The sequence below is a fragment of the Vanacampus margaritifer genome, chromosome 7 (genome assembly GCF_051991255.1).
Source record: "Vanacampus margaritifer isolate UIUO_Vmar chromosome 7, RoL_Vmar_1.0, whole genome shotgun sequence".
NCBI classification, from domain to species: Eukaryota; Metazoa; Chordata; class Actinopteri; order Syngnathiformes; family Syngnathidae; genus Vanacampus; species Vanacampus margaritifer.
The window spans coordinates 3,559,156-3,579,277 of NC_135438.1; the positions used below are offsets into that span (position 1 = coordinate 3,559,156).

General features: G+C 41.5%; 1 protein-coding gene across 7 annotated transcripts in view; it reads left to right on the plus strand.

Annotated features, from left to right (window-relative positions):
- sorbs2a (sorbin and SH3 domain containing 2a) overlaps positions 1 to 19,564 on the plus strand; it is a 46,580-nt gene extending 27,016 nt beyond the window's left edge. For 4 of the 7 annotated variants that reach the window (XM_077570499.1, XM_077570498.1, XM_077570500.1 and 1 more), the window contains 16 exons: positions 581 to 647; positions 1,555 to 1,605; positions 1,684 to 1,909; positions 1,975 to 2,089; positions 5,524 to 5,580; positions 6,267 to 6,316; positions 7,874 to 8,055; positions 8,226 to 9,884; positions 10,549 to 10,628; positions 10,760 to 10,857; positions 11,032 to 11,146; positions 11,230 to 11,358; positions 11,548 to 11,751; positions 16,902 to 16,939; positions 17,050 to 17,156; positions 17,938 to 19,564. In XM_077570499.1, the coding sequence (XP_077426625.1) occupies positions 581 to 647; positions 1,555 to 1,605; positions 1,684 to 1,909; positions 1,975 to 2,089; positions 5,524 to 5,580; positions 6,267 to 6,316; positions 7,874 to 8,055; positions 8,226 to 9,884; positions 10,549 to 10,628; positions 10,760 to 10,857; positions 11,032 to 11,146; positions 11,230 to 11,358; positions 11,548 to 11,751; positions 16,902 to 16,939; positions 17,050 to 17,156; positions 17,938 to 18,002 (3,243 nt within the window). In that variant the 3' untranslated portion in view covers positions 18,003 to 19,564. Of the gene's footprint in view, positions 1 to 580; positions 648 to 1,554; positions 1,606 to 1,683; positions 1,910 to 1,974; positions 2,090 to 3,586; positions 3,659 to 5,523; positions 5,581 to 6,266; positions 6,317 to 7,873; positions 8,056 to 8,225; positions 9,885 to 10,548; positions 10,629 to 10,759; positions 10,858 to 11,031; positions 11,147 to 11,229; positions 11,359 to 11,547; positions 11,752 to 12,175; positions 12,839 to 15,077; positions 15,381 to 15,795; positions 15,865 to 16,901; positions 16,940 to 17,049; positions 17,157 to 17,937 lie in introns of all 7 variants that reach the window. The other 3 variants (XM_077570501.1, XM_077570496.1, XM_077570497.1) reach the window with 3 other exon arrangements.
- The last annotated feature ends 558 nt before the right edge of the window (positions 19,565 to 20,122 follow it).

Below are 20,122 nucleotides of genomic sequence, written 5' to 3' on the forward strand. Positions count from 1 at the left end.
TGGCATCTTCAAATCATAAAATAAAAAACTTTTTGAACTCGTGCTCTAACTTCTGCCATGGTGTTAAAGCACACTCTAAAAACAGTTCGGTCAACAAGGTAACCCAGTTATGGATCAAAATTGGACCGATCCACTTTATGGGTCAATTTGACCCAACTCTCTGGGTTTTATACAAAATTTTTTGACCCAGGTTGAGGATCTGACCATTTTTTATTAATTGTTTTACACTAAAAGACCAGAATTGTAAAAAAATAAAAATAAAAAAACTGCCTTTAAAATTCTCATTGCTTGTTAATTTATGGGAAAACGAGATATTAAAATAATCAATTCATGGTTTTATGAATCGATATCACGCTCGAAAAGGAAAATCGATTCGATATAGATTATTCAAATTTTTATTTTTTTTACCCAGCCGTACAAATAGAAACTTACTACAGAACACGCTTACCAGGCCGATTGATGGACATTTTTAATCTAGCCCTGTATTCAAATACTATTATATAACTTGATAAAATACTGACATACATGCTAAAAGCTGCAAGGCTAACAGATCTCTCTCTCTCTCTCTCCCTCCACTTAGACGGTGGATCGGCCCAAGGACTGGTACAAAACCATGTTCAAACAGATCCACAAGGTCCACAAAGCGGGTAGGTTAACTTGACTGTATCATGACCCTAAGAAGCTCCCATTCATTGTGTGACGAATTCTCTCAATAATGACCCCCCCCCCCCCCCTAAAGAACTCTCCTCCATCCTCACGCTCTGAGCCGGACCTCATTAGGCTAGTGGTGAAGACTTGCTAATAAGACACAATCCGTCCTGGGAAAAGCGCTCCAATTTAGAGGGTATGACCACAAATGTCCAGCAAAGGGCTTGTTTGTTCTTGACTGCTCGGGCTACAAATACCAATGCAACTATTGCGTAATTGCGCGTGTGAATATGTTCATCCTGATGAATAATGACATGCAAAATGTCTCGATGTGGTGCCGTTGACCTCAAAAGCAACAAGTCTCAAAGGCTCATTTTTATCAGTTTTATCTGGAAAAGTGAAACCGTGGGAGAAGTTTAAAGCTCCACAGCTGGCTGATCAAGGCATGAAAAGTGTGTGTGGTTAGGGGGGAGGCGTGGATGTTGGATGGCATACAGTACTAAATATAGCGGAGGCCAATAGGGGAATGTCATGGCTAGTGCAGAGCAGAGCACTGGACAAATAAAGTGAAGATTTTTTCCTTTTTTTGCAAGGTCTTCTTACGTGGAAAAAGCAAAGACTACAAAGGACATCTGGCAAATTTTGAGATTGTAAAACTCAGCGACTTTAATCATTACTTTTTAGATAAGTGCAGCATCAATAAATTTGTCATCTTTTTAGGAAATACAGTAAACCGATTTCCCCATACAAACGGAAATGATTGACAAGAAAAACATTTCCCTACACTTAATTTTTGGAGGGGAAATTTATTTTGGGACGCCTTGGTCCCCCATCCCCGGCACTAGTGATCATTTATGGTCATGTGTTTCTATTCAGACATTGTCTAATATCCACTTTACTTTTCAGATGACGACTATTCAGACACCTACAGTGCAACATACGCTGTCGTTAACAATGGTGAGCTATGCTTTATGATCAACGAATCATCACAAAATAAGCCATCTAGTCCAATATAATGTTCTGCATCTTTAACAGATGACTACAGTGTGCCACCCAGCACCACCTTGGCCCACCCGGCTCCACGCACGCACACGTACAGGCCGCTTGCCAAGAGCCTGTCGGACAACGGCGTGCAGCGCCTCGCCGCCTGGGATCCTTTGCCTTCGCCGTCACCTGTGCCTCCTCCGCCGCCGCCACCCGCCCCCTCCCTGCTGCAGTTGAGGGCCCGAGACAGCGACCGTGACAGAGACACGCCGGATATGTGAGGAAATATTCACGTTTCATATGAATTTTGAGTTTTGGGGGCCTAATGGTTCTTCTATACAGGAATGAATGGGGTCCTCCCGATAGGAAAGTGGACACGCGAAAGTACCGTGCCGAGCCAAGGAGTATTTTTGAGTATGAGCCAGGGAAGTCATCCATTTTAGAGCATGAAAGACCCGTAAGTAAATATATTATATAAACAACTCCATAGAATTATTTTAATATGGTGTTTTTTTTGTTGTTGTTACTGAAATATTGGGCCGTTGTAGGACCGGTTCACAATTAATTTTAGTGACAACATTTTCCATTCACAGTAATTACAGACAGCAGCCACTGTTTCTTGTTTAAAGCAAAAAGTTGGATCAATTAGTTAACAATTAAAGGTAGTTTTTGCCAGCAAAGGAGTTAGACTTGAATTACTTACTACCCTCTGTTGGTTGATGCTGCTTCATAACATAGAAAATGCGGTAACTTGCAAGTCTCCCCGATAGACAGAAATAAACATTCGGTCCGCTTGCGAGCATCATGTGTACTACTCTTAATGAATGGCCATGCTGGGCCTCTTAATTATAACGCTGAGTAAACATCTTCTTTTTCCTTTTTTTTTTTCAATCACACTCCTCATTGTATTGCTTTTGTGTGTGCTGATTGCACTGTACTGTCAGCAGCCACCAGCAAGCCTCTCTGCTTTTCAGGCTGACTCATCGTTCCCCCAAAACCGCAGTTAAGCGAGATGGATGCTGTGAAAAACATGGCCTGGCATCTGGGCAGGGATAAGATTAGAAAAATCTATTAATTGAACAATGGAAGTCATGTTGTTGAGAACAATTTTCCTATTAAGAAGCTCTCAAAGGGCCAAACTAAATTGATGACTACCGTATGATAATATTTAAAAAATAATAATCTTAGTGTGCTGTTAATCATTTTCAAGGGTCAGTCATATCACCGGATTTTCCTCGACCCATAAAATTTTTGATCCAATTTAGAGTCGATTGACCACAAAGGTTTTGCGGTTTTTTTCTGTTCAAGTTCTGAGGTCCACGTAATTTTAACTTTAATTCACATTTTGACCAGTGTTTGGATTTCTAGGTGCTCTGAATTCTAAATCAAATTGCAAGTCTTTTGACCACCAAACAACTCAAGTTCTGGGGTCCAATAAATTTTACATATAGTTCTGTGTCTTTCGACCACTAACGAGTTCCAAAGTCCACAAAATCTTTGAACATCAAATCATTTGCATTCCAAGGGCCATGGGATTTTAGGTTAAATTATGACTACAAGCACTCGCGTTAGTAGGTCCGTGGAATTTTAGGTTGAATTTTCAAGTCTTTTGACCACCAAACTGTTCACATTCAGAGGTCTACATAATCTTAAATTGAATTTAGTGTCTTTTGATAATCAAATTGTTTGAATTCCTAGCTCCAAGGAATTTTAGGTCAAATACCAAGTCATTTGACCACCAAACTGAGTTCCAAGTTCCACGGTATTTACTGTACTTATAAAACACATTTTTGAAAAGATGTATTGCTTTTGCACTCCAAATCTACACCCATGGTCCGCATCCACCTCCCTCACGTGTTCTTCCCTAATCATACACTCCCAAGTTTATTTGACTTCTCTCCATACTTCCTTCTTTTTTCTTGTCTCTCCTCCCACTGTCACGTTTTTTTTCCAGACCTATGATGACATAGATTTAGAGAACGAGCCTTGGTATAAGTTCTTTTCCGAGCTGGAGTTTGGCCGCCCGGTAAGTTAGATGTAGGCCTAGCTCTACTCTTAAGCGCCTTCTAGGCCTCTGCACTCACTTTTTTTCCCCCACACCACCCTTATGGTTTTGTTACTATGTATATATAGTATGTGTGTTTGTGCACTAGTAGACCGGATGGGGCTAGCTGTGTGGGCATGATGTATTAGTTTGTTGGGTGCTGTGTGACTCTTTTATACCCCACCAACTTTCTAGCAGACTGTCTTTTCTGCATTTAAATTGCTGCTTTTTTGTTTGTTGTTTTTTTTAGTTTGTTGGCTAGCAACTGTTGATATATAGACTCATTTTGAATTAGTGGATCAATATGTGTAATTATTACCACCCACCACAAAAGCAGTTATGCTCTGATCTAAATTACAGGACTCTTTGGTAGAAAAAAATATACAGTGGAACCACAAAGGCTGAGCAGTTGTACCAGAGTCAGTAGCCCCTTTGGCAGTACCTCAAAGCTGGCTTTTCTCCAGCTGCCATTCTGTGTGAGAACTTCTGAGTTATTATCAGGCAAGACAGCAACTCTGACAAAAGGAATAGCGGAAAGCCAGTACAGATCTGTCACAAATTGGAAGTTGAAAGGTTTCTGTACAAGCTTATTGACTTTAATGACCTCTGCTGGAGGAAAGCTGTAGTACCATTCGGATGCAATAATAATAATACACCGCAGTGTGTTTTTGCCTTTTCCATTTGCTAATGTTTACATCGCTCACACTGCATGAACACATTTGTGTGTGCGTGTGTGTTTATATGCACTCATTGGTCACTTCATTAGTTACATCCAGTGCAAGAGCTCCCTTTAGGTAATAATTACAATTTACAAGGCAGGGAACCTTGAAGTCGCTTGAAATGTAACTCATATACAATCCTCATAAGGCAGGTGAGCCATTTGATTCTTTCCAGACAATCAGAGAAAAATGAAAAGCTGTTTCGATGCAATAAAAAGTGTTGTATATTGAATGTAAAATGCATTACATTTGGTGTATCTTAAATACAAAAAATACATGTTTTTTATCAGAACAACAATTATATTTGTTTAGAGTATTTAATTATATAATTTAATAAAAATGAATTAAATTGTATCACTATCATTTACTTTGGTTATAATATACACTGCTAGTAAATCCCAAAACACAAATTGTTCACCAAAGCATTCAATATAAAAAATAATAATACGTAAACAAATTACCATGATTAATTTAAATTGTAAAAAAAAAAAAAGAAGAAAACAAGAAAAAAAATCATAATACAAATATTGTAATGGGTGCTTCAGAAATCACATCACCAAACACCATCTGTTCACTGAAGAATTCAACATTAGAGTCCTCCTCATACAGTAGATAAATATTATGATTGTGATGATGATTGTTATTATTGTAAAAAAAAATTGTAGTAACACAGTAGTATTTTGAAAGTGCCAGTATTTTAATAAGTATCTTACAAAAACTCAATATGCTTATTATAGTTATTGTACTGCAAGACTGGGAACTGTTTCTAACAAGTTACCGTAATTAGCAACAAAAAATCACTTTTGACATTCAATCATAAGTACAAAATATTATCTTTTGTAAAATCATAGGATTTTCTATAGCTCCGATTTTGTATTTCATTCAGTTGCTTGTGTGTACCCCAGGAAGTGACCATTGGGTGTGTTTGTGCGTTTGTGATTTCGAGATTAATTCATGCATAAATATCAGATTTCTCTAATAGGTGTCCACTCTTTTCCACATGTTTTTTCCCTTCTTTTCTTCCGCTCCCCATGATGCCACCGCTGCTTCTCCTCCTTCACCTCATCTTCACCTTCCTCCTCTTCCTCCTCTTCCTCCTGCCTCCCACGCTCATCCCTGACACTCAAGCCTCCTAAAAAACGGCTGGATTATAATCCAGACGTCTCAGCTCGCCAGCGCATCGAGGTAAATGATATTTGTGACGAATGTAGTGTTGCAACAATGTATTGTGAACGGGGCTTCAAAAAGAAACAATGCCACGGCATTAACGGAAAACTACAGAAGTTAATGTGAAGAGCAGCAGCATTAGTCAGCAGTGTTCTATTTAACCGAAAGAGCGAATTGATTACTTCTACTTGGGGGTGGGGGGAAGAGAAGGATCCGGGTAACCAACATCATTTTGTGTGTTATATTTATACTGTATATATATATATATATATATATATATATATATATATATATTACTGTAAAAAAGGGGGGGGGACACCACAAGTTTCCTTTCTTTACAGTTTGTTGCAATTTTGAATGGTACTTCCTTTCCTTATATAGGTCCGCTCCAGTTGATCCAGTCCATGTTTATGAGGCAGCATTTGCCCCCCTCCCTTCTCCCCTCTACCACTCTTATTTTAGCTCCTTTGCTAATTCACTTTCATTCTACAGAGCGCAAGCAGTGCTTTGTTTTTGCTAAGGTGCACCACGTGGAACCACCATCTCCGTTACACCAACGAGGGAGGGGGGAGGGTTTTGAGTGTAACGCATCCAGAGGCGCGTGCAAGCTATAGCGCAATCGGGCGGGAGTCGCTTCACCTTTTGTTCCCCCCTCTTCAGCCGGCTCATTCTTCATTTTTCTATCTTCTTCTTCCCTCTTCCAGGCGACCCTGCTGGTCGCTCCTGCTGACAAGCCCCCCGAAAGACCCACGAGGTAACCTCCTTGTTTCTTTTATTTTTGTCAACCCCTGCGCCCCCCCGCCCCCTTCTATTTTGCCCCTCCCCCATCTTGTCAACATCACTACTCCACACTCTGATTTGAGCGCTGCTCTCCTTGTCCTTGGTATTGCTCCCCTTTTGCTGACATTTAGGCATAAATATCAGCCTTTATTTAATCACATAGCGCAAGACAATGAGCTTTATATCTTCAATGCTATCTGAATCAGAATAAACATTTTGAGTCTGCCCTTCACCTCTCATCCTTACCCCTCCTCCTCCTCGTTCCATCCTTCCCTTGTCCTTCTCCCTTTCCCTTCGCCCTGATTATTAACTGACATCCTCCCTAGTGATCAAAAATAGGATGTGATGAATAGGTTGAGTCGTTCTCAATAGAAAGCTCGCTTGTGGCTTTTTGAAAAAAGAAAAAAAAAGCCGAAGGCAATGTTGTAGTGCGAAAACTGTACTGTATGTACAAACCGTTTCATAAAAATTCTGCCCACTGAGCCATTTAGACTTTGCACTATTTGATAGGCTCAAAGATACAGGAAGTCTGCTGGCGGTTTTTCTTTTTGCCCTTTTTTCCCCCAAATGCATAGAAGCAGTGTTTTATTTATATTTGAATACCGCTGGCGACCCCTGTGACATCCTTGTATCGCCATCATTTTTTACAAACAAAAAAAAGTCATCAGAGAGCAATCAATTTTCAACACTTAAGATTTGTCAATAATTTGTCAAATTAGCACGCGTGGACACTAACCAGCAGTATTGTTTTTTTTCTCAAAAAATTCACCTAATTTGGACATAGAGACAGAGACTTCAGCCTGATGCCAGCGAAGTATACAAATCAGTTTTATAACAATTCCACCCTCAAATCCAGTTTTGCATTGGAACACAGGCATTGGTACTTCTATCATAAGTAGACCCACAAAAAAATTGAAAGGAAAAAAAACATGCAACCCATTTTGGTTCAAAGCAAGTCAACTTGGCCATTTCAAGGCATCCGTCAAACAAACATATCTCAGAGATTGAGAAAAGTTGAGCTTTTGTCATAGCATGTGGGCAGAGCATGGCAGAAGTTTAAAACACTGTAAAACACAAAACTCTACCAAGTGAAGTAGTGAACTTCACAAAGTTACAAAAGTTCATTCCCTCCAACTACTGAATTTTGGCAGACACGTTTGATGACTTGTAAGAAAACACTAAATTCTAATTGACTGACTCCACGAGGTTAGCGCTTGCCCATATTTTTTATCTGAAATTCATAGGCGGCCCCTACTGGCAAAGCTTTATAGATGCTCTCTTCCAATGTGCCAAAAAAGCTCCAATGAGAAGAACATGTATGTTCTACTGTGTCTTAGCCAGATGGTTGCCGCTACATTGCTAAGATTAGCCATGTAAATGAGGGCTGTGAGGGCCCATTCATTGCCTTTTGTAGCTAAAGATCTGCTTCCATGTTCCCATCTTGCATGTGGAGTGTGTCCCAATACTTGTGCATACAGATTGCATTCATAGACGTAGTTGCCATTACTGACCGGCGACCGCCATGTTTCAGCGCTGCCAGCGACTACAGAAAGAGAAGGAAGTCAGAGCCTGCCAGCTCCCAGACGAACACTGTGTCGTACCCTAGCCAAGCGGCGACATCACCCAAAGCGCCCGACGCCAGCAGGTCCGCCGGAGGTGCCCTGAAGAAGCCCGTTGTTCGCTCTTCACCATCCTCACCCTCACGCGCCAAAGGTATTAACTTGGAATGATTCCCAGTTTTTCTCTTGAGTGTTTTGACTGTGGAAGCTTCCCCTCCTTCCTCCCCTCATTTCTTGCTCGCTATGACTGCTTAACCTGCTTTCCTGCTTCTTCTTCTCTCCCACCACGCTGCTCTCTTGTGGGACGTCTTAAAAAAAAAAAAGGTGGGGCCGCATGCGTCATGTATTCAAACACTTTGACCTCTCCGGGTTCTTGCGGGCACTCGTCCCTGCCCCCCGTTCCCCTCCGTTGCCCAGAGGAGGCACCGGTGTCCTCCTCCAAGGAGGCTCCAGCGCCGCCGCCACCGCCCAGCAGCAAGCTCAGGTCCCGTAGTTGTGACGACTTGCTGGGCGACAGTCCAAGCCGCCGCCGCGCCTGCCGCTCGGAAAGCGCCGGCTCGTTGCTGTGTGATCGCTCAGACTCCAACGGATCCGTGGGCTCGGTACCCCGTCTCCGCCGTCGGCTGCCACATGACTCCCCGGACTTCCTCAAGCTCTACCGCAAGATGCACCACATCGACAGGGCCCACCTGATCCCGTCCGAGGTCATCCGTTCGGTCCGCGCCCGCATCCTGGAGCTGGAGCAGCAGCCCCATCTACACCTGCACCGCCTCTCCCCTTGGGGACCCTCTGGCGGCTTGGAGGTGCCGCGCGACACTGTGCCCAACCGCATCTCCACCTTTGAGAGTCTCATCGAGAAGTCCAAATCCATGCCTAACTTGGGAGACAGCGAGGTAGCGTCGGGCGCCACCACGCCCGGTGGCTCGTCGTCCCGAGCGAGCAGTGGCGGCGGCACTCCTAGTTTTCCAAAACGCCGTTTCTCCATCGAGTCTCTACTGGAGGAGGACGGCAGCGGCAATAGACCGCCACCTCCCGTCACGGACCACTCGCGTAAACCTCGTAGCCCGCCTGAGGGTCGGCCTCGCGTGGGGCCTGAGCCCAACCGCGGGGCCTCCTACCTGGCTCCTCCCGTCCCGCGGGTGCCGCAAGCTGACTATTCCGACAGCGAGCAGGATGCCATCGCCTCAGACCTCAGCGACTTCATCCAAGTAGAGGGCTCTTCGTTTTGCAGCGAGAGCGACTTTGACCACTGTTCGCTGACCTCCTCTGAGAGTTTGTACGGCTCCGCCACATTGCAACACCACCTCCGCCATCACCACCACCATCCTGGCCACCAGAGTGTCGGCCAGAGCCAGGGCTACCAACACAGACACCTCATTAGCTCTTGCAAGGGTCGCTGTCCAGCCTCTTACACACGCTTCACCACCATGCTCCGCCACGAGCGGCAGCGGGCCCGCCAGGACCCCCAGAGACCTCCGCCGCCGAGTCGCAGCAGCCGCTCCCGTGTCCAGGGCTCGGAGACCGAGCAGTCCATGTCAAAGCTGGCCTACTTGGTCAGCCCAGTGCCTTTCCACAAGAAAAAGGGCAGCGGCGGCGGCGGCGGTCGTGGAAGCAGACCAAAATCCAAGCAGGCTATCTACGAAGCGCTGGACGCCGCTCTGAGGGACATCTACGAGCACATCCAAGCCGAGCGTGGCCAGAGAGGCGCCAGGACCCCCGACGACAGCATCCTGAGGAGAATACTCTCCGAGCTGCTGCCCAGTGTGCCTGTAAGAAGCTCTTCGTTGCCAGGAAGGAGGAGGTGTTGGCATGAGGCTGGACCGGACGGATACACTTTGTATGGCGGCGATCCGCTCACGTCGCAGTTGCAGTCTCCTCGGCTCCAGTCGCCAGTCAGTGCCTGTTACGGACGCCATTTGGACGCCACCAACTGTAATGATTACGGGGAGGAGCATGGCAATGGGAATGGTGTTTTTTATTCAGGTGGAGATGACGCACTTACATCATTTGTCCTATTCACCACCTTGGTCACATTGTGATTTTGCGACATATTTACATGAAGTGTTTCCACTTTAAATTCTCAAGAAAAAGCCTATGGCAACATCTGATCCCAACAACAGAGGGCTTTTCTGTACTTGGGAATTTACAGTATACAGTGAACCCCTGCCTAGTTGCAGTTCGCTATACACAAATTCACAGAAAGTATTTTGATGTGATGCATTTCTAGTGAAAGAGTAACATCTTTGTATGTTGGGAGAAGCTAAGTTTAGGCTGGGATTTTGAGGAACTTTGGAAAGCCTTCCTCACATGTTTAAACAATTGCTATTCACGCCAGTGCTCGGTCAGGGTTCACTGTATTAATCTGATTGTCCTATTCATGCCCATCTGTTTGTAATGTCATCAATCATTTTAAATGTGCCCCGCCCTTTCCCCCACCATCATGTTTCATTTTTTGTCTCAAAAGTGTGTATTTGTCATATTTTGGGAACCCCAGTCACCCATTGTAATGTCAAGGGGTCATGCCTTTATGTACCTGTTGGAATGACATCATCAGCCGTATTGTCTGCATGCCCATTGTTGTCCCTATTGCCATTGCTATGCTAACTGTGCTAACTTTGCGTGCTGTTTTGTCTCTTTCCAATCACAGACCAGGATGTGCCCAGGAGTTATTCCACCATGGACGGTCGCCACACACCCCAGAGTCGAAGAGTCACTCCTGATAGAGAGGTATGACCTGTTATTTGAGCCCCCAAATGGCTACCAGCTTGTTTAGCATTAGCATTATTGGTTGTATTGCTTTGGTAATTTCTGGTAATACTTGCTGCTTATCTTCTGTCTCCCACTTTTTTTCCCTCTAGGTATCCCATAAACAGATGACACAACTTATTCTGTTCTCTCTCCTCCATCAGAAGCAGCCTGCCCGAGCTATTTACGACTTTAAGGCGCAGACGGCTAAGTGAGTACAGATTGAAGCATGAACTCCTTAACCTGACATGTCAGAAAATGGCCGTTCGCTCCATTAAACTTTACATGTCGTTTTTACGCCAGCATTTTCACATCCCACCATCACAGCTGAATGGCTTTGAGTGTCCCCGTCATCCACACTTGAAATAACCCGACTACGTTACAGAGAGCTGACGTTCAAAAAAGGCGATGCAGTGAACATCATCAGGCAGATTGACAGCAACTGGTATGAAGGCGAGCACCGAGGCCGGGTGGGGATATTCCCCATAGCTTACGTGGAGGTGGGTGTGCAACGAACGTACAGCTGGTAAAAATCAATGTGTGGCGGTATACAGAATTCACACTCTTAATTCTGCTCCTTTAGAAGATGCCGTCTACGGAGAAGCCGCAGCCTAGCCGACCGCCTCCACCCGCCCACGTCAGGGAGATCGGAGAGGCCGTGGCTCGCTACAACTTCAACGCTGACACAAATGTGGAGCTGTCTCTCAGAAAGGTAGCTTGTAATGAGAACCATCAATACTCCATTTTCTACACCACTTTTTCTCATTAGTGTCACCAGTGACTTTGAATCTATCCCAGCTGACTTTTGTCAAAAGAACTCTTCTCACCTTGGACTGGTTGCCAGTTCAATCACACATAATGTTACTCCAGTACATACTGTATGTGTGTGTTTCCGGTACAGGGCGAAAGGGTGGTCGTGATCCGGCAGGTGGACCAGAACTGGTACGAGGGCAAGATCCCAGACACGACCAAACAGGGCATCTTTCCCGTGGCCTATGTGGACCTGCTCAAGCGGTCGCCTTCTAAAACCTCTGCCCACCACCTCCACCACGTGAACCCCCACGGATACCATGGCAACAGGACACCCAGCTCCACACCCATCAAGGTAAGGGAATGGCACCACGACACCAGGATAGATGAGAAGCGGAGTTTCATTTTCATGCATGAAAAAGAGGTGGAGGTGAGTCGTAATCATGTTCCACTGTATTCTGTACTAAATTTCAACAGGGACATTTATCACTGATATTGGAGTATTATAATATTACCTTTTTGCACTATGAATCACATATTTAAAAAAGACATAGGCCTACTCTGGAGTGACATATATAGTTGTTGTTTTTAAAAAAAAATTATGATGCTTTTTTTTGACTGGTGTGACTTAAACTCGTGAATTTATAGTCCAAAAAAATACATTACATATAGTTTTTACAAATGGGTGTAAATAAATCATAGCTACACGCGCACACACACACATACTATGTACCTTCCTGTTGACTTTTTTCCCTTTCTTCCACTTCCCCCTCATGAAGCCTTTCTCCCATCTACCACCTCCATCCCCCACCCCCGCCCGTGACCACGCATCCTCCCTGTTGACGAGGCACGACCTACGGGGGGTCACCCACGAGTGGCTCTCCCTCACCGTGGACGTCCCACCATCTCGCTCCCTCTCGGCCACTCCCACTCCCCCCACCCCGCCCCCTCTCCCCAGTCACCTCGCGCCGTCTCTCGACGAGCCTCTGCCCACCTCGCCCGAGTATCCCTCTGGTGTTTTAGGTTCGCTCGCTCGTTCTCGCGGGCGACGCGCGGGTGACCAATCGCACGTGGTGAAGCCGAGCGAGTTGCCGAGAGCGGTGTCGGAGTCCTTGACGTCACCTAGCCGCTTTGACGTCCAGCTCTGTGTCGCAGACCCTTACGATGAGCTGCTGTCTGTAATTCAGGATGACCAGGATCAGTCGCCGGTGTGTTCCTCCACTAAACCCCGATTTCACAAAACTCAGCCAGAAGCAAAACCCCAAGCATTTGAATCAGCACAACACGAGTGTGTGACAGCCCATGTCCCGAATGAAGCCCCAGTTGAGTCTCAAAGGCCTCCGTCAACTAGAGGGAAGGCATTTATTGAGTTATTCATTCAGGAAGAAGATGAGGAGGCTAGAGAGGATGAGGAGGTTTTTACAGGGAGACTCAGTACACAGGTAGAGCATTTGTGACCTTTTTTTTTTTTAAACGCCCCCGTTTCCACCAAGCAGTACAGTTTCCTCTTTTAAGGTACGTGTTTTAAAATATCAACTTACTAGAACCCGAGTCCTACAAAGCTGAGATTTTGTGAAACAATTTAACACCGCCCTACATCATTGTGGAAACATGCAGTTTCAGGTGCACCAAAAGGAAAGAACTTTAATTTTAGTCATTAGTCTTGGCATCAACCCAAAAAATCTCATACCGTTCAGGCTGTATTGTACAGCAGAGCAGGATACTGCAATCTGCAACAATAACAATACAATGTTTATACAATATGCTTTGGGGAAAAAAACAGCTAAATACTAAATCCGGTTATCTATGCAAAACAAGTCGAGAGATTTAGGTTTTACTATGTGTAGTGTTTGACTTATTTTGCTAAAACATTAAGAATGTAGTATACAGTAAACGAGATACAGTGTATGAGATCATGAGCAACACGAATTGCCTTCGTATTATGACATTGTCATTGACTCATTTGCTCCCAAAAACGTATAAGAATGTTCTATTTTAAATATTGCCATAGTCCCAAAAACGTATTTATAAATTTTTTTTAAAGTTGTTTTTATGCAAGAGCATACAGAAGGCTTTGATGCAGCCTGACCTGAAGAGGTCGCTTAAAGAATTGGTAGTTGTTAGAAAAAACGGCCAGCAGGTGGCAGCAGAGTATAAGAGCTCAATCAAGGCCATGCAACAAGCTCTTTTTCCCAGTGTTTTTAACAGGTTTGTGAATAATGATAAAATTTAGCTATATTCTAATGCTAATTGCTGCAAAATTGAAACAGATTAAAAAAATAAATACATTTTGCTGATGAAAGAAAAGACTCTAATCTTTCTTTTGATAGGTTTCATGTTCTAGCAATAGAAAACAATATTCTGTGGGGCTTGCAAAATCATTCAAAATCCAGTAAAACAGGTGTGAGCGAAGGGGGTTGCTTCACTGAAAATGGCTGAGAATGAATGAGTTAAAGGAATTTTTTAATTTTTTTTTAAAAAAAATGTATCTTTAACACAAGCGCGATCGATTCAGACGCACTATAAACCCGACCCAAGTTTCATTAGGAACACTTTAAATGCAAGATATATGAGGTGATCTGCAACTTTTTTATTTCATTTTCATTCACATAATAAGCACATTCATAAACGAGCTACTGCAGCCACAACTGACACGCAGCCATTTAAGACACAGGCTGGTTAACGATTAGCTAAGTTAACAGGTAGTCGCTAGCCTGATCAATTTAATTCGCTGACTCCAACATTAGTCAGCACATCACTTTGTTCTGCTTGAGTATTTTTGTTTTTGTTCTAGCATCTTTACTCAGCCAAGGCTTAACAGATGAGTTTCAAACCGTATTGAACTGTACTGCCAGGTGGAAACACGGTTTAGTGTTTAAACTCCAGGACCCTTGGATAAGACATGGAGGAAAATATTTATCACGTTTGATTTTGCATTCATGCGAGGTTTTACATATTAATGACACATTTTCTGACAAAGATTTCTGCAAATAGTGGTTTCACTATAGACTTTCAGTAGGCCCCTTTTTATAAACACTAAATGACAAGGTGTCCATCTTAATAATACTCAGCGGTAAAATTTTATTTCTTGACTTTTACCCTTTTTTTTTAAATGAACTTGGCATTTTAAGATGTTACTCAGAAATGTGTTGCCCACTCTCAATCGTATTGAAATAAATAAGTATTATTGTTACTATATATAAAATGGTTTTGTTCCTCATTTCCTCAAATAATGCATCTATTACGTAAATAATTATAATTAACAATAAAAAATGATAATATATTTATTTGAATCCTGAATATATCTGTATCATATTAGTGTTTTAAAATTCTAAATAAATGATTTTTTAAAAACTAAATACATATATAAACAATAATGTTATTGAAAAAAAAAAGTAAGATTTTTTTAATATAAATGTTGAATAATAATTTCTGTTATCTTTTCTAATGATCCGTATTGATCATCAGATGGTATGAATATCCTAAATATATAAGCAATAGGAAGAATTACAGAAAAAAAATATTATGATTAATAAGAATAATTATGATGAATAAATTATATGGATTTTTTTTTAATTCTAAATATTTCAATATTTTCCTCCATGTCTCCTCAACCATTATCATTTCATTTCAATTCAATTGAAGTTGTGTATTCAGTGTTGTGTCATTGCCCCCCACTAGGCTGACGTCTGTCCCCCCACTCGCTCACCTTCTCCTCCTACCGGCCCCCCATCACCCTCCTCACCACCACCCTTGAGCTCGCCCCCGTCTCCCCTGGCCTCCCCCCGTCCCCCGCCACTGCCCATCTTCTCCACCTCACCTCCCGTCTCGCCCTCTCCCTCCGTGTCTCCCCTCCACTCGCCAGAGCCACTGACTCCCCCCCACTCTGCTACGTCTCCCTCGTCCACCTCCCCCCCGCTCCTCACTTCACGCCGCTCTCCCCCCGCGGTGTCCCACCCGGGCCGTAGGTCTCCCAAGTTGAAGGTAAACCGGTGTCAGGCTGGTGCTGAGGATGAATTCTAACAGTTGTTGTTGCTTGTTTGGGAATGACGATTGGATTAATCAGTTCATAGGAAGCGGGACCTCAAAAAGTGGCTATTTACAGACAGCATGTATTATGGTAATGAATCCACTGAGAAGTGTGGTGGTATCATGTCATAATATTTACAGTATAAATTCATAGAGTGTGATGTGCACACTAACACGCTTTGTCCACTAACAGAAATGACAGTGTGGTTTAAGAGCGTAGGTTTACGCTGATGGCGGTTTCGGTGATTGTCAGCCTTTAGCATGTTCGCGTTTGACGTTGGTGTGCTCGACATTACCGCGAGTGACTTGGTGTTGGTTGCTATGGAAGCCAAAGCATACATTTTGCCTTTTTTGTATGCCCGCGGAGCAGGATCCAGTCGTGGGTGGAAAGCCGCCTCGTAGCCCCATCTTGTCTCGGAGGCCCACTAGAGGTCGAAGGGTAGGGGGACACGTCTTTGTCTCTTTGTGAACTCTGCTCGCCGGAACTGTCCCGTAGGGTTGCTTTCAAGTGACACGTTTAAGGAAGTAATCGCAAGTCACTTAGCTAACATGCATGTTCAAATTAGTGTACAGAACATATGAATTATTTCCCTCAAGTAGATGGTGGTTGTTGTGCAATTAGCCTTGTTATGATACCTGACGGGGTTTTTCATGCTGGTACATAAATATGCCTGCATTCTAATACATGTAATATTATTGTTTATATTTTTTTCTTATAAAAAATTTGTTGTAGTATTACATTGTGTGGAATTTTTTTTTATTTTTTTAATTGTCAATAAATGGTATATAATGTCATTTTACTACTACTTTATTATATTTTGTAAGTTGTCATGAATAATTACCGTACACATAATTATACTGTACATATACATTTATTTGTACTGAATGTATAGATCACTTTAAAAACAACTATAGCTGCTTAGAAAAAACTTGTCCATCTTTTTTTTTTTTCCCCTTTAGATTTTTTAGAATTATTTGCAATGTTCCATAGGTGTAAACATTTATTTATTTTTTGCTGATACTGATTACCTGTAATACATTTTAATGATTTTTTTTTTTTACTCCACTCTCTTAAAACTAATAATAAACTAATGAATTTAATTACATTAAAATATATATCATTTATATTTGTATTATTATAAAAAATATATTTTCAGTGCCAAGTTTCTGGGGAAATGTTATGTTGTCAATGATGTTTTTTATTACAAATACAAAATAATAATAATATATATAATAATTTTTCATTAAGTGGACACATTTGTATATACAGTGTGTGTGTATATATAAATTAATATATATATTATACATTTTTATGAGTCCTTAATTTTAAGTCTACCGTACTTTATTTCATGTTATGTTTCTCTCTTTTTTCCTCCCTCTCTTTCTCGCTAATAACATTCCCGAATGACACTATGGTCTGTGAACAAAACACTACTTAGATTACAAGTTTTCTAACACGTTTTCTTTCTTTTTCAGCGATTAGTCCAGGAAGCGCTCCACGGCGGAGGAGACCCGTAAGTCATGTTTGCACTGCAAACTTTCATTGTATTATTTTGACATTAGTAAGCCAATCAAGTGCTGAATAAAGAGAGTAATGAACGAGTGACATTTGTTTGAATTGTAGCTTCCAGGCCGTATATAACTACGCACCGCGCAACGAAGACGAACTTGAGCTGAAGGAGGGCGATGTTGTCGATGTGATGGAGAAGTGTGACGACGGATGGTTTGTTGGTAAGCAAACATGCACAACATGTTTTATCATTATTATTAAAAATTAAATTGATTTTTAAAGATCGATTTTCGATGGAAATATTCAACAAAATGTCTTAATTAGGGTTAGGGTTCACTCTTTAAGCATGGAAGAATGTTATATTAATGGAACATTAAGCCTTAAAATTTTATTCCAATGCTGTTCAAACATGAAACAGATTGCAACCTGTTTGTTAAATACAGTCGCTCACAGTTATAAGCATGATGTACATTGTGATACAAATCTTACAGTGTACATGTACAAGTTTACTGATTAGTATTTTCTACATTTGAGTTAAAAAAATAATCTCAATAATTGATTTATAGATTAGTGTCGGGATTAATCGAATCGAATCGTGACCTATGAACCGTGATACAGATCAAATCGCAAGGTACTAGGCAATTCACACCCCTATTAGCTAGCATACTCGCCTAAATAACACACTAGCACAAATTGATGTGACTTCACACACGGGTAAACTCTAATTAATGAATAGAAAAAGGATTTGTGATGTCAAGTTAGGATATTTTAATATTTATTGTTGGGTGTTTATGAGGGAAAAAAAATAAGTGTGTGTGTGTTTGAGCAGCATGTTGTAAGTAAATAAGTTACCACTAGATGGCATTGTGAAACCATAGTTTACAAGTAAAATAGCACCATCATCATACTTATAATTGATAGCGTTTGCCATCTAAAAATGTTTTAATTTTGTATTGTTAATGAATGCTTAGCACATTTGACTGTTCTTAATTGCTTACGAAGGGACGTCTCGTCGAAGCAAGTTGTTCGGAACCTTCCCAGGAAACTACGTGAAGCAGCTACCGTGAATGATTCCTCGCCCCGCCCTCCTCAGCACAGAAGATGTGTGTATATGTGCGTGTGTGTATGGCAACGCAGCTCTCACTAGCCATCTTCAACAGAAGACCTCGTTAGTACAATTTTTTTTCTTTTCTTTTTAACTCTTTCTATGCTTGTTTTTATGGTCATGGACAAGCTAAAAAAAATGACGATGACGGAAAAACGCTTTTGTGAGTGTTTGTGTGCGTGCGTGTGCGTGTGCGTGTTTCTGCTACATCACATATTTTCTCTTTTGTTTGTCCAAAAATGTTGGCACCCCAAAGACATTCACCAAGGAATTTTGTGCTATGTTACGTGCGCAAATGTCACCGGCTCACCGTCACCGCTAGCGTTTATGCACTTTAACCAATTTGTGTTTGTTTGTTTGACATCAGATTTTGCCTCAGAAGAAGAAAGTGTGTCGGCTTCAGAGGGCTTGTCACTTTAGTTTAGTTCTTGTATTTATTAGCGCTCCAACACTAGGGGATGATTGTAGCGTTGTTTTTGTTGTATTTGTGTTTATTCATTAATGCAAACAAACCAACTTGGGGAAGATTGTTTTTATTAAGATAAATTAGGCGGCATCCCAGAAAAAGCTTCTCGACAAGCTTGATGCTTTTTTTTCAATTTATTTAAAAGACTAACACAAACGTTGTTTGAGATTTTTTTTTTTTAACATATATTTCAGAATTATCATTCATTATAATTATCGCAATTCAAGAGAAAATTCAACTAAAAATCCATTTTGAAATAATTTTTGTTACCTTTGTCCTGCAGTGATGATATGATATTTATTTTCTTCATCTTTCTATGAAATACGTTTTCAAAAACTTATAACCACAACATTTTGAGGTTTTTATTGGAAAATAGAAAGACTACGGTACAAGGTTTTTATTGAATGTGACAAGTTTTTATTTTTTTTTTAAACAAAAACACAAAGTTTCTTTGGTTCTTTTTTCATATAAAAAAACTTTGTGATAGGTAGTACATGTTTTAAATTGCACATGATGATGACACACTGTAATGTGGTAATCATTTTTGTTTTTATTATGATTACTGTATTGTGTAACTGTCCAACAAAAGACATGTACTGTATCTCTAAATTTGTATACAAAAAAAAAAGTTACATTTCAGATATTTATATATAAGTGAAAGAGGAGTCAGTGTTAAAGCGCTTTGAGTATCTTGTAGGTGGAAAATGCTATACAAGTGAAAGCCCAGTTACCGTATACAGTACAATAGTGTGCTAATTAACATAAACTGTCATGGATTGTAGGCTGTCAGTTTAGTTGTACAGGTTAGAAAATTTGCCGTTAGAAATATATTTAAAACCACATCTTAGCTCTGACGTCGCACAAAGGATTTTTATTTTATTTTATTTTATTTTATTTTTGGACACCGACTGTCATTGAAGCACCTTAAGATATATTATTTTTATCTTAAATTCACATTGTGTTGCTCACATTTCTGAGTCTGTGGCGTGTGTGTGTTTTCTAAGCCTTTTGTATGTTGTCAACATCCACCTGCTTTATAAAAACGCACTCACTCTTGACTTTATTCTTATTTCTTCTGTTGCCATTGTCCTTTCCTATCAACAGCGCCATCTTGTGTGTGTTTTTTACACCCATTTTTGTGACTGAACACCGCCTTAAAAAAAACTAACGTGATAAATGCAAAAAATATATCAATACTAATCAGTGTTTCCCACAGATTTGAAATCAACTTGGGTGGGCGGACTCCGGGGGGGTTAGTTGGGGGAGGGGGGCTGTGTTCCCAGTCCAAGTATGCTACTTGCGTCTCTAACCTCATGATCCACAACTGAGTGACGGCAACTAATGTTACATGCGTATATCTGGTCGCGAACCGTTTTTTTAAATATATATATTTTTATTAAATTTTCTTCAAATCTACTTGGGTGGGCCGCCCAATTATTTAAATGGTGTGGGAAACACTGCTAATGTAGTGAAACGGCTTATATGTAAACAAATCACACATGCACACGCACACAAGTGTCAAGTATTTCTACTTTGCATTTTACGGGGCTGTATTATTAATAAACGCTTAGATATATGAATTTACTCTTTTTACTGTTCTTTATGAAACCTCAAAT